The sequence below is a fragment of the Notamacropus eugenii genome, chromosome 1, assembly GCF_028372415.1.
Source record: "Notamacropus eugenii isolate mMacEug1 chromosome 1, mMacEug1.pri_v2, whole genome shotgun sequence".
Taxonomy (NCBI): Eukaryota; Metazoa; Chordata; class Mammalia; order Diprotodontia; family Macropodidae; genus Notamacropus; species Notamacropus eugenii.
In genome coordinates, this window is record NC_092872.1 from 542,057,018 (window position 1) to 542,072,037 (window position 15,020).

Genomic DNA, 15,020 nt, shown 5'->3' on the forward strand with positions numbered 1-15,020 from the left:
AGAGCGCAGGCCCCGCCCTCCGCCCCGCCTTCCCGAAGGGGCTCCGTGGTGGGGGCGGCAACGTTGGACGGTGACGTATTCCAGAAGCCCTCGTTGGTTGGCTGAGGCAGCGGGCTCCCGCCCTTCTCGGAAGTAGCCGGGGAGCGAGGCGGCCCCAGCAGGGCTGGCTTGCCGCGAAGGTAAACATGGCGGCTGCGGACGCAGCGGCACCGTCCGCGGGTTTGACCCCAGCCCCGCTACTGGCTTCGGCTTCGGAGCCGGCCGCGATCCGGGCCAGTAGAGGAGATGCCACCACCTACGCGACCTCGGGCCGATGGGGTTTCGAAGCGGGGCTGCGAGGAAGCCGGGCTAGGACGGCGGGAGGAAAGCGGCAGCCCCCCACCGCGACCCCGAGCCCGGCTCCTGCGGGCGAGCTGATCCGGCCGTCGGTGTCGGAGCTGTCCCGGGCCGTGCGCACCAACATCCTGTGCACGGTGCGCGGCTGCGGTAAGATCCTGCCCAACGGGCCCGCGCTCAACATGCACCTGGTGAAGAGCCATCGCCTGCAGGTGAGGCCCCGTCCGCCCCCGACCCCCGCCGGCCTGCCCTCACCGGAGGCACGCACTCACGCCCCTACCTGGGAAGGGGCGAGGGTCGGTGCCACGAGGAGCCAGCGCCGGCTCGGCATGCCCCCCCCCCAGAAAAGCTTTGCCCTCTCGGCCAACATAGTTAAGCTCCTACTGTGTACCGTGTCCTGAGCCCTGTGCTCTCCGGCAGCCCCAGCCCTGATGGGACCCCGGGGCCCCTCCCTCCCCCACTCTGCCCTACCCCAGAGAGTGCCCGGTGAAGTCAGCAGCCACAGGTGAGGCTCGGAGCGCCCGCAGTCACGGTGACGGTGCTGCCCAGCACTACAGAGGTGTAAGCAAAGTGCCCTCCGAGGGGGCGCGGGGGGCGGCTGTTACCTCGGTGGCGGCCGACAGAGCTTTAGGGAGGAGGCGGCGCTTCCCTGGGTTGCGCCCAGCCAGGCCTGACTCCCTGCATCCTTGACCCGGACCGGGGGCTGGCGGGGAGTGTGGTCTGCGGACCAGTCCGCCGGGAGAAAGCTATTGTTGGATCGGTGTAGTGGGCTGGCGGCGAGGAGAGGCCGGTCTACACAAAGCCAGTGGAACCTGGGCTTCGTCCCCTTTTGGGGGGGGGGGGGGGGGGCAGACTGCTTGTCAACATAGCAGCGAGGGACCTGCCGGTGGAGGACCGTGGTCCAGGACTTGTTAAGGGCCTTTCCTGAGCCAGGCAGTGTGCCAGACTGGGAACTCTAGGGCGAAAAAGGTCCTGCTCCCCAGGAGCTCCATTTAATAAGGGAGAAACCTTTGTTGAAATCGTTGAAAACAGCCAGGGACAGACGAGGTACGCGCCAGATAAACTGGAGAGAATCAGTGGAGGGAAGGTACTGACGGTGAGAGGCATCCAGAAAAGCGGCGTGCAGAAGGGGGAATTTTAGCTGGGGCTTTGGGGAAACCAGGAGCTGAGATGAGGAGGGAAGAGGCTTCCAGGCGGGGAGGACAGCTGTGGAACATGCCCAGTCGACATGGAGCATCTCGTGCCAGGACCGGCTAGGATGCCATTGTCGCCGTATTGCAGAGCACTGGCGGGTGGGGGTGGGGGAGGTAAGGGGTAAGAAAACTGGAAAGGTAGGGGGCTGGATAGATAGATGGTTTCGGAATCCTAATGAGAACGTGGTAGAACTCCCTTACTAGGTTCAGAAAATGGTGGTGAGTCCAAAGATGAGAAATTAGAGGGTTTTTAGACTTAAATTTAAAGAGAGAAAGAAACGAGAGGATTTAGAATGGGTGTAAAAGCTGTAGTAGTCCTGTTTTCTTTAACTGACTTCCATTAATTATCTCAAGTGGCTTTGTCTCCCGTAGCCAAGGATTCTGGTCCTTTGATTCTATGGATTATTCCAGCCCATCTTTGTGCTGCAGTTTTCAAAGGATTGCAACAAATATTCATTAAGACTTTTTATGTTCCAGGCCATGTGAATGAATGAAAATGCACATATTAAGCACTGACTTCTCCAAGTCTGGCACAGTGCTGGGAAGATAAAAACAAGCAAATTAGACAGTGCCTGGCTTCCAGGAGCTTACATTCTAATGGGGAAGACTGTATTCAAAGGGGAACTAGAGATTAAAATGGAGAAGTGAAGAACAGGGCTGTGAGCACAGCAGCATAGCTTAGGGCACCCTGTGGCAGGAGTCCCCAGTTCTATTGGGAGTAAGAGGACCATGGGACTTGGAGATGAAGGGGGAGTATTAGACCCTGGATCCTCCTGGATATTAGTTGGCATATCACTACCAAGATGTATCTTTTAATAACTTGCATTTAACCCCTGTCTGTGGGATTACAGTAATACTCATAATTTTATGGTATTTTAAGGTTTACAAAACTTTCTTCATAACACCCCTGGGAGGTAGCTAGTACAAGCATTAAACTCCAATATTTATTTTTAACAGAAGGGAAATGATCTGCTTAAGATCACACAGTTAGTAAATAAATTACATTTGCTCCATTACTCTTGACTTTAGGTTTTCTGAGTTTTAAGTACAGTATTCTTTCCATTATGCTAGGCTGTGCCATTGTTGTAATGATAGATGTGCCTCTAAAGATTTGAGCTAAACAGTTAGTATATAAGAACTATTTTTCAAAGCTAGTTCAAGAATACAGGTATATTTGCCCATTTTTCAAAAATTTCATTTCAAAAAAATGAACATGAAATAAAGGAAATTGCAAGAGGCCACTCATTAGCAGTCCAGTAAATTTAATGAATCTGAGAGGGAAAAGGATACTTTTGGAGAAAATAGAATTTTTGTGTGTCATTTCAACTTGGATCTCATAATAATCTATCCTGGAGTTTGGAAGGCTGCTTTTAAAGTAGCTATCTTTTAATTCCATTTCAAATTTGACTTTTCAGGCCCATTTTGTCTGCAGGAAAGCCCATGTAATTTATCCAACCTTCTTTTCTGAGTTAGATGATCTTTCAGTGGAAAGCAGGAACCACCTACTCTCAGTCTGTTTCCTAGGTGGGTGTAGGTAAAGGAAGTTCCTTTTGATCAGTCAAGAAGTATTTATCTACTAAATATGTGCCTAAATTCTGTTTATAGTAGGCCTGAACTGGCGAAGTTTTCTTAATTTTCAGCATAAATTTCTTTTTACATTTTTGGGGCCTTGGTTATAAATGATTTTATATTTGCATATTACTCATTCAGTTAGTCATTGCCTCGCCAATTTGTGCTTATTTTATGCTATTCCTTCCTCATAAATATTCCTCCCCCCTTAAAAAAATGAGTCATTAATACCTTCCTTCCCTTCCCCCCCATCTGTAGGAGTTGGGTCTGTGTTCAGTATTTTTGATCTGTTTTTTGTTTGTTTTTTAAATTCTTGTCCGTATTCCATGCCCTAAAAGGAAAATTGGAAATCAGTCCAGGCATAGCTTTATCTGCAGAGGGCTTCCATGGAGATTGGAAGCTAAGTGGTTCAGTGGAGAGTAGGCAAAAGTGCCCATTGCTCAACTGCTAAGCATTCTTTATTCATTGTGTTTGGGGAGAAGGAGAGGAGGGTGGTACTTTGAGAAACCTGGAAGCTTCCTTTATATTTTAAAAAGTGGCTTATAGGTGCTTAAATTAAGTAGAATCCAGAATTTTTAGAAATAGTTTGGGAAAAAAAAAAGCAGGCTTCCAGGTTATTTGGGGAAGCTGTAGATGGAGCTAAGACTTGATTTGTTTTAAATTTATAATAAAAATTAAAAGAATGAACTATTCCTTTTAGGAGCTTCCAGAAAGGAATGATGAAACATGATTTCCCTATGGCCATATGGCTCATTTTGCATTAAGTCTTCTCTTGTCCACTTTTCATTTTTGGCCTTCTTTTTCTTTTGTACTAATAGACTATTAAAACTGCAAAAGACCTTAGATGTCACAAGTTTTGAGTTGAAAGGACCCTCAGAAGTCATCTAGTTCAACACCTCATTTAATAAATGAAGAAACTGAATCCTTGACATGTGACTTGCCAGGTAGCATAAAGTAGAGCCAGGATTCAAATTCAGGTCCTCTGACTTCAAATCCAGCACTTTTCCCACTGGACCAAATAATCTAGTTCAGAGTCCTCATCTTAGAGAAAACCTAGAGAGCAAAAATGACTTCTCCAAAATCACACTAAAAACTAAGAGACAGAGCCAGAACTCAAGCCCAAGTCTTCTGTCTCTGAATCCAGAACTCTTTCTGCTTACTTATCATGCTTACAGATCATGTGCATTTCTCCAAAATATTTATTCTTTCCTGGAATCCTAATTCTCAAATGCTAATTTTATGACACACATATGCCATTCATTGAAAATACCTCAGAAACATGATCTCTTTGTATAATTTGTGTATACAGATAGAGCACAGAAAATTTCACAAATAACCTGACTCATTCATGCATAGGATCTGCAAGGCACATACATATTCTGCACACACTAAGTCATATTTTCCTATCCTCTTCAGTGCCAAGCACATCTCTTCTAACAGCTCTGTCCTACCCAAAGCTTGGACTTACTGTCCCTGAGGCAGCCATAGTCAAAAAAGGAGAAAAGGTGCCTGAGATCTTTATTGTTCTTCAGTCATGTCCAATTCTTCATGATCCCATTTGGGGTTTTCTTGGCAAAGATATTGGAGTGGTAATTCTTTTGGGGGAGTGGGATTTCCTTCTCTATTTCATTTTGCAGATGAGGAAACTGAAGCAAACAGAGTTCAATGATGTGCCCAGGAACATGACCAAATCTACAGTTAATAACTGTCTGAGGCCAAATTTAAATTCTAGTCTTCCTGACTCCAGGCCCAACACTACACCACCTATCCAGTTCTCCAGCTAGCTGTTCCCTTAGATCTAGGGAACTGGATTGAGAAGGAAGAAGTTAGAAATGGTGGTGTAATGGTAGTAAGAACTAGTCTTAGGAAAGGAGCCAAGCAGTGCTATGTAACCTTTGAAGGTTAAGGGAAGGAAATAACAATGGGAAACAAACTTGATCTGAGTGGGCTTTAAAAGCTAAGCAGGTATGTTTATTCATAGTCTCATCATCCTTCATTCTCCTCACGTTAACATACTCATCATTCCATACTTGTATTTACATTAGCAGTACACATATACATATATGTTAAGACTGAAAGGATAAGTATGATTAAAGTATAATGTAAAGTAAATATTTAAGAAGTACGGGGATTAGTGAGACTGTGTAGGTGAGATATTGTAACGAAGAATGGTCAGTGGGTAGTAATTGAAGCCCTCAGGTGCTAGTGTATAGTGTAAAATAAAACTCTTGTAGCAAATGAGTTGTATAGTTCAGCTAGATTTTCCTTCTGCAGTGATTTGATGATACAAAGTTTTCTCAAAGCCATAGTTTATCTTAGATGAGCCTGTTTGGATGATTTTGACCAAATTAACTATATTTTCTGGCAGATTTTGGAAGACAAACTAGCAACAGCAGTAGAGTTATCTTACAGCATATGTGACCAGACTACTAGGCCTATACTTAAGTAGGAAAGACCTGGATTTGAATATCACTTCCAACACTTACTAGCTGAGGGCAAATCACTTAATTCAGAGCCTTAGTTTCTTCTTCTGTAAGGAGGTAAAATAATACCTGTAGTATATAACTAATAGTTATTTTAGAGATCAAATTGTGTGGAAAGTACTCTTAAGCTTTAAATTGCTATAAAATGTCAAATATTATATGAGTCTTTATGCAAGGCAATGTGCTGGATGCAAAGGGTACCAAGAAATAGAATATAGGTCTTATTGTCAGATAAGTTAATATTTATTTAGGGACACTGGCTGTCTACATAAAACTGAACATACAACTAAATGCCTTGAGAGAAGGGAAGGATCTAGGAATGGTGGGATGCAGGCCAAAGAATACTAAAGGAGTTGGAAGGGGTAGAATTTAAAAATAAGCAGTTCTACTGACTTTTGACAACATAATTTAAATATGAAATTGCATCTTTTACAGGATGGAATAATAAATCCAACAGTAAGAAAGGACTTAAAAACAACACCAAAATTCTACTGTTGCCCTATTAAAGGGTGCCCTAGAGGTCCTGACAGGCCATTTTCACAGTTTTCTCTTGTAAAACAGGTATTTTAATTTTTTAACTACTTTTCTGGGAGGAAGAATTATAAATGTTTATATGAATATAATGTGTTTCTGTTATTAGAAATTAGCAATAAACTAAGACATTCTATATGAGAAAGTTTGTTAGAATGCAACAGGCAGCATCCCAGTGGAGAAAGTACAGGTATTGGAAAAGGAAGTTTTGGGGAGTGTTTTTCAGGTTTGGGGACTGAAGTAGAGAAATAATTGGTATAAAATAGGATGGGAGGAGGACCCAGAATAGGTTTGGAGAGATGAGAGTGATCCAGTGTCTCACAGAGTATGTAATGTGGGCAGGGTGTGTCCCAGGTGATAGGGGCCATCTCAAAAGAGATGTCTCTCTTAGAGGATTGGGGCCATGCCCAATTAAGAAGTGCCCAAAGCACGTGGGGGGTACCAAAGAATGGGGAGGAGGGAGAAGAGAGAAGGGAGTAATCAGACAGGATGAAGGATCATATTTAGAATCTTAACAGGATAGATTTGGTCCTAGAAACAGTAGTGTGCATCAGTAGCTTTTTCAAAACTTCTACCCTTTCCCTGTCCTCCACCCCACTATCCTTCACAAATACATAGGGTGTCTCAAAAATCTTAGTGTAGTTTTAAGCTATTAAAGCTTTACACTGCACTAAGACTTTTGAGATACTCTGTGTAAATGAAGTGATAGAGTGGAAAAAGGCATGTGGTGAATTGTCATTTATGTGCTTTCCTGAATCCTGCCCCTATTTGACTACCATTGTTTTTCCCTATCTAAAATCATGCTTTTGATACCATTAAGTTTATGGTTTCTTTTAAAATCTTGACCAGTTATTTAAAATTTTTGTTCTTATGTTTTAGCACTTTATGAAAATGCATGCTGAAAAGAAGCATAAATGTGATAAATGTAGCAACTCTTATGGTACTGAATGGGACTTAAAACGACATGCAGAGGATTGTGGCAAGACTTTCCAGTGCACATGTGGCTGCCCGTATGCCAGCAGAACAGCATTGCAGTCACACATTTATCGAACTGGTCACGAGATCCCTGCAGAGCACAGGTATGAGGAAATGAAGTATGATAGAATTGTGGAGCAGATGGGTAGGATCAAGCCCTTCTCCTGGAGAGGTGGTTATTCCTGGGGAGATGATTGAAAAAGAGACAATTTGCAAGTAGGCAGAGAGAAGCTTCTCAAAGTAAGGCCTTTTAAATGTGTCATAGCCTTTTCAGCTCTTTGATTTCTTTCTGCCACCTACCGTCAGGGTCTTTTGTAGCTTATAGATTGGAAATGTTGTACTAGACCATTCTGCTTCCAGAAGTTAAAGGGGTTATAGATGTTCTGTGGATTGGAAATTATTTTAGAATGTTACTGTGATTTTTACTTGGCTGGAAAGGTAAAATTTATATAATAGTACATAATTTAGAGATGAAAAGTATTCCATTACATGATTGTTTTAAAATTAATGTATGAGTCTTACTGAGAGGCTACACAGCTAAATGGACATCAGATGAGGAAGACTTGAGTTCAAATTTTGCCTCTTGTACTGGCCATCCTGTCATGGGTACATTTTTCAGCCTTCTAAGCCTTAGGCAATTCTCTAAAATTTATCTACTAAGTTATAGACAGGATAGTGAGAGGAGTCTCCACACTCACAAAATCACAGATGGCTTTTGCTCTGTTTATGTCTAAAGGAGCCTGCTCCCTCTCTGTCTGTTACATTTTCACCTCACCTCAGCAAAACTAGCCCTTTAGGAGATCTGTCAGGAGGAATTCATTCAATCATTCAGTCAGCAAGTATTTGTCAAGGGCCTGCTTTCTGGCCAGACTCGGGGAATACAAAGATAAAATAGACAGCCCTAGCTCACAAAAAGCTTTGATATCCTGGGAGTGTACAGCATGTTCACAGCTAAGTAAATACAGGATCTGTAGACCAAATAAATTCACAGTGATTGGGGAGAGGTACTCATAGAGTCAAGAAAAGGCTCTTGAAGTTGCTGGCTATTAAACTGAGTCTTAAAAGGAGCCTGCAGATTCCAAGAGACAGGTGAGAAAGGCCAGCACAGGAGAGCCTGGGCAAAGGCAGGGAGGTGGGACACGGAATGTCAGGAATGGAGATCAGTAAGTCTGGCATATTTGTCTAGAGGGTAAAATGAATGAGGGGGAGTAATATGTAATCCATTTAGAGAGAGGCTGAAGCCAAATCAATGACTTTTAAAGTTAAATAGAGGAATTTGTACTTTATTCTAAGGGCACTCTGAGCCATTGATTTCTTGAGCAAGGGAGTGACCTGTATTTTAGGACTATCAATTTTAGATAAATTGAAGATAGGAAAGACTATGTAGAGAAACCAATTAAGAGGCTATTGCAGTAGTTAAAGTTAAGAGGTAAGAGGGCTGAACTAGAGTGGATGTGGTCTGAGCAGATGGTAGATAGAAGAGATTTTTGAGGAGGTAGACGTGACAGTACTTGGCATTGGATTGGATATAAAAATAAATAAGAATGAACAGCTAAAAATGATTCTTAGGTTGTTGAAAATCTGGATGACTAGAAAGATGCTGATTTCTCTTCCTGCCCCTCCCCCCTTCCATTAGAAAGAAGGAAGTTAGGAGGAGGACTAGGTTTATGTAGAGTTTGAGATGCCTGTGGAAATGTCAGGTGGAAATGCCAAGCAGACAGTTGGAAATGTGGTAATAAAGTTCAGGAAAGAGATGAATACATATATATGGATAAAGATAGTCACTGAACCTGTGGGAACTGATGAGATCCCTAGGACATTAGAAAGAGAAGAGGGCCAGGATGAAGCCCTGGGATAGGCCCACACAAATAGAGCAGGCTATGGATGATGCTCCTGCAGGGAAAACCAAGAAGGATTTGTCCAACAGGACAACTAGAAGAGAACAGATAGTTTCATGAGAACTCATGAAAGACAGTTGAGGGTGGTCAGTGGTGTCAGATGCTTTAGAGATGTCAAGAAGGATGAAGGCTGAGAAAAGGTCTTAAGTTTATAGCAATAAAGAAATCATGAGTGTCTTTGGAGAAGATAGTTTCAGTGGAGTGGTAGGGGCAGAAGACAGATTGCAAGGGTTAAAGAAGTGAGTGAGAAGTAAGGAAGTGGAAGCAGGGAAAATAGCCTTTCTTGGGCAAAAGTAGTTGTTCTCTATTTTGCTGGATTGATTGAACAATAATAACAAAAGTTGTTGAGGATGAATCAGTTGTATGGATTTTAGAATAATTTTTTAAAATTCTATTAATGTTTTTAGGGACCCACCTGGTAAGAAAAGGAAAATGGAAAACTCTCTGCATAACCAGCAGTTGTCTGATAAGGCACTTGAATCACTGATGAACAAACCAGCTACTAGAACAAACACTCAAGACTTGGACACTTCAGAGATAAAACTGGTGGCTTCTTTTGAAGATTCTTGTAACGCTAATACCAGAAAGCAAACCCTTACACCTCCAAGATACACTCAGAAGTTGCTTTTGCCGAAGCCCAAAGTGGCTTTGGTTAAACTTCCTGTTATGCAGTTTTCACATCTGCCTATCTTTGTGCCTGCAGCAGAATCTTCGGTCCAGCCTATGGTGGTTGGTGTTGATAATCAAGGGTCTGTTACAAGCACTGTTCATCTGCTTCCTTTGTCAATAGGAACTTTGATACTAGGATTGGACTCGGAGGGTTTCTCACTTAAGGAAAGTTTACCACTTTCAAAAATAGTAAATCCCGTTGCTGTTGAGCCTATTAGTACAGGTGTACAAGTGAATTTGGGCAAAAACCCAACTAATACTTCGCAAGAATTAGGAAATGTGTGTCCAAAGAATAAAATTTCTTCCATCAATGTACAGACAGATGTATCTTATACTTCACAAACTCTCATGTCACCTTCACCTTGGGCCCCTCCTGATTCCTCTGTATCTTCTTGTTCTCAAACAGATTTAACATTTGGTTCTCAAGTTTCTCTTCCCATCAGTGTTCAGACTCAAACATTTTTGCCCAGTTCTAAGGTAACCTCATCTATAGCAGCACAGACAGATACCTTTACTCATGCTTGTCTGCAGCCATGTGGGATCTCTAGAGAAACTCAGACCAGTGGAATCCAGAGTTCAGCAGATGCCACAATGTCGATGAACCAAGCTGTCATATGTAATGATATTTTTGAGAATGTCCATGCATACAGTGTTTCTACCCAAAGCATTGCAGACAGTAATTTAGTCACTCCCCCTGTATCTCACAGTTTGTTACCTCAGGATGGCTGTAAGAATTTGAGTCAGGATGTTGTAAAATCTACACCTGTTATGAACTTCAGCACACAAAATAATATACTCCCATCACAAAACATGACTGATAACCAAACCCAGACAATAGATTTATTAAGTGATCTGGAAAACATATTGTCAGGTACTCTGCCTGGTCAGACTTTGGATAGCCGTAGTCTCCTGTCTGACAGCAATCCCGGAGCTGACCCTCAGCTGTCATCTGGGTCAACTCAGAACCCAGGAATTGATTTTGACATTGAAGAGTTTTTTTCAGCTTCAAATATCCAAACTCAAACAGAAGAGAGTGATCTTAGCAACATAAACACTGAACCAGTCTTGGAATCTCTGGATATAGAAACCCAAACAGATTTCTTACTGGCAGACAGCTCCACTCAGTCTTACAGTTGTAAGGGGAGTTCCAACTTCTTAGGCCTGGAAATGTTTGATACTCAAACACAGACAGATTTAAACTTCTTCTTAGACACTAGTCCTCATCTGCCTCTGGCAAATATTCTGAAGCATTCTAGCTTTTCTGTGAGTACTGATTCATCCGACACAGAAACTCAAACTGAAGGACTCTCTGTTGATAAAAATATACCTGGCTTGGAAAAAGTCCAGTTGAATAGTACAGAAACCCAGACTATGAATAGTGGTTTTGAAACCCTTGGGAATTTGTTCTTTACTAGCAATGAAACTCAGACTGCAATGGATGACTTTCTTTAGGCTGACTTGGCCTGGAATACGACGGTTTCTCATTTCAATTCTATAGAAACACAGACGTGTGCTGAACTGTGTTCTGTGTCAGACTTCTAAGACATGAGTGGAAGTGTGGGGGAAATCATTTGGAAACCATTTTGCGGTGACAAAATGAAAGAATGGAGGACAACAGTGGTCTACCTGTGTTGAATGTAACTGATATTATGCAGTCCCTTAGCAGTTTCCTCAAGATACTTTGCCTCTTGTATTTGTAAACATGAACTTGTATGTGTTTTGTAAAGTGTCAGTGTCTATAAATTATTATTTTTTAGTTGCTCACTGTTACTACTTCATTGATAGTAAAAGCTGTCATAGTTCTTGTATTTTCCTTTACATATTGAAAGTTCACATACAACTGTCACTGAAACCAAGTCTGCCTGCTTCTGGACTATAACCTGTTTTTGTTATGTTTTTGAAACATTTTGGTCATTGAGTATTGAAAGTGCTTTACTAGGGGGAAAAGAAACTAAATATTTTGGGATTTTTGAACAATGGTGACTCAAAACTTCCGTTGGTTCTTGAAGCTAATATTTGGGGTGGACTGATGCTTTCTAATCCCTGGCCTAGCATGCTGTGTCAGATATATTTAGCTAGGTTTATGGTAATGACAGCCACATTTTTTGATTTGGGAACCTCACCATCTGTTTTCTAACTTAGGGGATTTAAAAAAAAACATAGCAGCTCTGTTTCAGTCTTTACCTATTAAAATGATTACTGTACAAAATATATGGTGACTACTCCGAGCTACTACATAGGTATCCAGTACTTTTAAAATGGAAAATCTCTGCTTTTCCGCAAGGGATTCTCCTGCAACAGTACTCTTCTAAGGAAATTGATAGAAAGTGATGTTGTACTGGGAGTAATTGTCACCTAACCTAATCAAGAGCAAAACTGTGAAACCATATATTAATCCAGATTGGAATTTTTCATAAGTAACTTCACATTGATTCTCTAAGTGTCATAGATTGAGTGGTGCTTAAGAGCTACTTCCCAAAGCAAACAAAATGAATCTGAGTTTGTTTCTTCTTGATGTGAAGGAACACTGTCCTGCTTCAAAAAAAAAAAAAAAAAGCAGAAACAGAAAAACAAACCTTATCTCTTTCTCCTCCTTGGCTAAATGAGGGCAAGAGTACAATCTGTGTTTCTTTTTAAAGTGTCCCAATTTTTATAACTTCATCAATGACCAACATCTCTATTAATGAAATGCTCTGGTGAGGGAATGATACTTGTGCCTTGAGGCTGAACATTCTAGAGTAGATTTATTCTAAATACCATGTTTATTTTGGGGTTTTTGGTGGGGGAGGGATTTGTTAAAATTTTAAGGCAAGAATACCAAATAGGATGGGTCCTAATATAAGTGTGAGAAGAAAGGCATATGGCTTCAATAAGGAGGGCATCTTATGTCTGATATAGAAGAGAGATGATTCAAGAGTTTTGCTGATGTTTTTCTTTGGTTTCATAAAATGTTAGCCAAGTTTGAGGAGACAGAGATTCTTTAGTTTGACAGGCACATTTTCGAAGTTTACAAAAACATTTTCTGGTTCTCCTATTAGACATGCTTATGCAGATAGTGGGCAAGGATTTAAAGAAATACATGAATCTCAGAAGGGAACTCCTGACAGTTATGTAAAACTAAAGTTATAGTGGTATGCTGCTATTTCAGATGTCTGATACAGGGGCCATAACAATCATTTTAGGTTTTAGTAATGATCAATAATTTCCCATTTGAAGCAGGTGAATTCAGTGTGGTACATGACAGGAAAGAACTGTGATTTGATCAGAAGGGATATAGATCTGGATTTCAAAACTTAAACATATAAAGCCTTAATTTAGCAATTCCATGTGTTCTTAGGATTGTCATTGCCTTAATGTTTAAATTATCTTGGCAGAGGAGCAGTGCATGTTTGTTTATGCCTTGTGATCCATGGCTTGAAGAAGCACTTTGTTTCTGTGATAATGGATATTTTTTTCTTAATTCAGCCAGTAAATATTGTAGGAAAGTAAAGCATGTACAAATAAAAATAACAAATAATGCTTGTTTCAAAAGCATTTCTCCAATTACCTGAAATACTCCAAAATGAAATAAAGCTCATTATAAAACCTAAAATTCAGTGCTTAAAGAGAAGTCAAAATCATTTAAATTATATTGTTGAGAGTTCTTTAAGGTCTTTACTCAAACTTAGTTTCTCTTTATTCTAAACTTTTTACAAGAAGCTCATTTCCCATTAAGAGCCACATTGCTTTCAACTTTTGTTTGACCATGAAACATAAACATGCTGAGAATTTTTCTAGCAGAAAGAAATGTTAAATGGTACCTGTACAATCGATAAAAATTTCACTTTAGATCTAGATAAGTAATAAATTAAGCAAAAATTTTAAATTTCATGATTTCCCTGTTGGAAAACAACCAGCTGATTCGAAGAATTACTTTGGTTTGATACAAATTCTCAAACATAAACCTTTTTGAAAAAAAGTTACACGACTTTTGTGGAAATAAGTATGGTTCTGGCAGAAGAGCTAAGATTTGGAAGTTAGAAAATGTTTGGTTACTTCCTTTATCCTTTCACCAAAAGGTTGTGTGTTTCTAGAATAAGCATTCATTCTGTGTATGCCTCTGTTCCTGCATAAGACAAGGAAGCTCATCTAAAAAAGAAAATGTAACAGTGACATACTTTTAGAACTTTGTGACTGCCGTGGTGACACATACCTGTAACCCTTGCTCCTGGAGAAGGCTAAGCCTGGTGCAGTGTTTGAATTCTGGGATTCTGAGCTGTAGTGGGTGAAGCCAATTGAGTTTTCACACAAAACTCTACAGAAATATGGTAAGCCCCCTGGGAATGATGAGCCACCAGCTGCCTAAAGAGGAACAAACCAGCCCAGATCAGAAAAACAGCCAACTAAAGCTTCTGTGCTTATCAGAATTGGACCAGACCTGTCTGTGAATGGCCACTGTACTAGTCTGTGTTAAGTTTAAAAAAAAAAAAATCATCTGCTTTTTCATCATATAAGGATTTTTTAAAATATAAAATCTGATCTAAAAGATATGAGATGGACTCAGTTATGTAGCTCAGTAGTTTGTTTTTTTTTTTATTTTGACCAGCATCAATAAATCCTACTCTGAAGCATCTGTTAAAAAGTATTTCAGTTTTGCCAACATATTAGTAATGTCTGGTACAATACTTAGCAATCTCATTACTGAACACATACCTCAAAGAGTTCATTGACAGGTTGACAGAAAGGCCTTGTATGTGGCAAACCAAATATTCATAGCAGCATTATTTTTTTTTTTGGCAATAGCAAACAAATAGAAACTAAGTGCTCATCGGTTGGGGAAGTCATGGGGGATCACTGCACTGTAAGAAATGACAAATGTGAAGAATTCAGAGAAACATAAAAAGACAGATGGAGTCAAGAGGTGTGAAAATAGGATCAGAAAAGTGTGCACAAAAGCTACAACAATGTAAATAGAAACGAAGCAGCTGAACACAGATTAAGTGCAATGAATATCAGCCCTAGAGAACAGGATGAAATGCAGAGATCTTCCAGCAGAATGGTGAATGGTGATAGATGTTGATTGTTAATATGCAACGTTAGACATAATGGCTTTGTTGGCTGACTTTATTTGTTATAAGGGAGCATTCAAAGGCAAAGAAGATCAAGGAATGATGGATGTTAAAATAAGGCTTAAATAATTTCAACGTTAAAAAGTATCTGGCTCAAATGAAAAATGGTGAATTTTAAACTTCTGAAAGACTGATGGAGGGGTTAAATAATAGGAATTTTGTTTAGATCCTTCTGGAAGACTTTGGTCAACATAAAGATCTTATAAACAGAAGGCAGAGAGGATTAACTCAGTTAATAATGAACTAGAATTCATACAA

At 40.7% G+C, this 15,020-nt stretch overlaps 1 protein-coding gene across 1 annotated transcript; it reads left to right on the plus strand.

Moving 5' to 3' along the window:
- Positions 1-116: 116 nt before the first annotated feature.
- Positions 117-13,246, plus strand: ATMIN (ATM interactor). Its single transcript, XM_072634166.1, has 4 exons — positions 117-548; positions 6,017-6,142; positions 6,992-7,191; positions 9,393-13,246. Exons 1-4 carry the CDS (start codon positions 186-188, stop codon positions 11,104-11,106), a joined length of 2,403 nt encoding a protein of 800 aa, XP_072490267.1. The 5' UTR covers positions 117-185; the 3' UTR covers positions 11,107-13,246.
- The last annotated feature ends 1,774 nt before the right edge of the window (positions 13,247-15,020 follow it).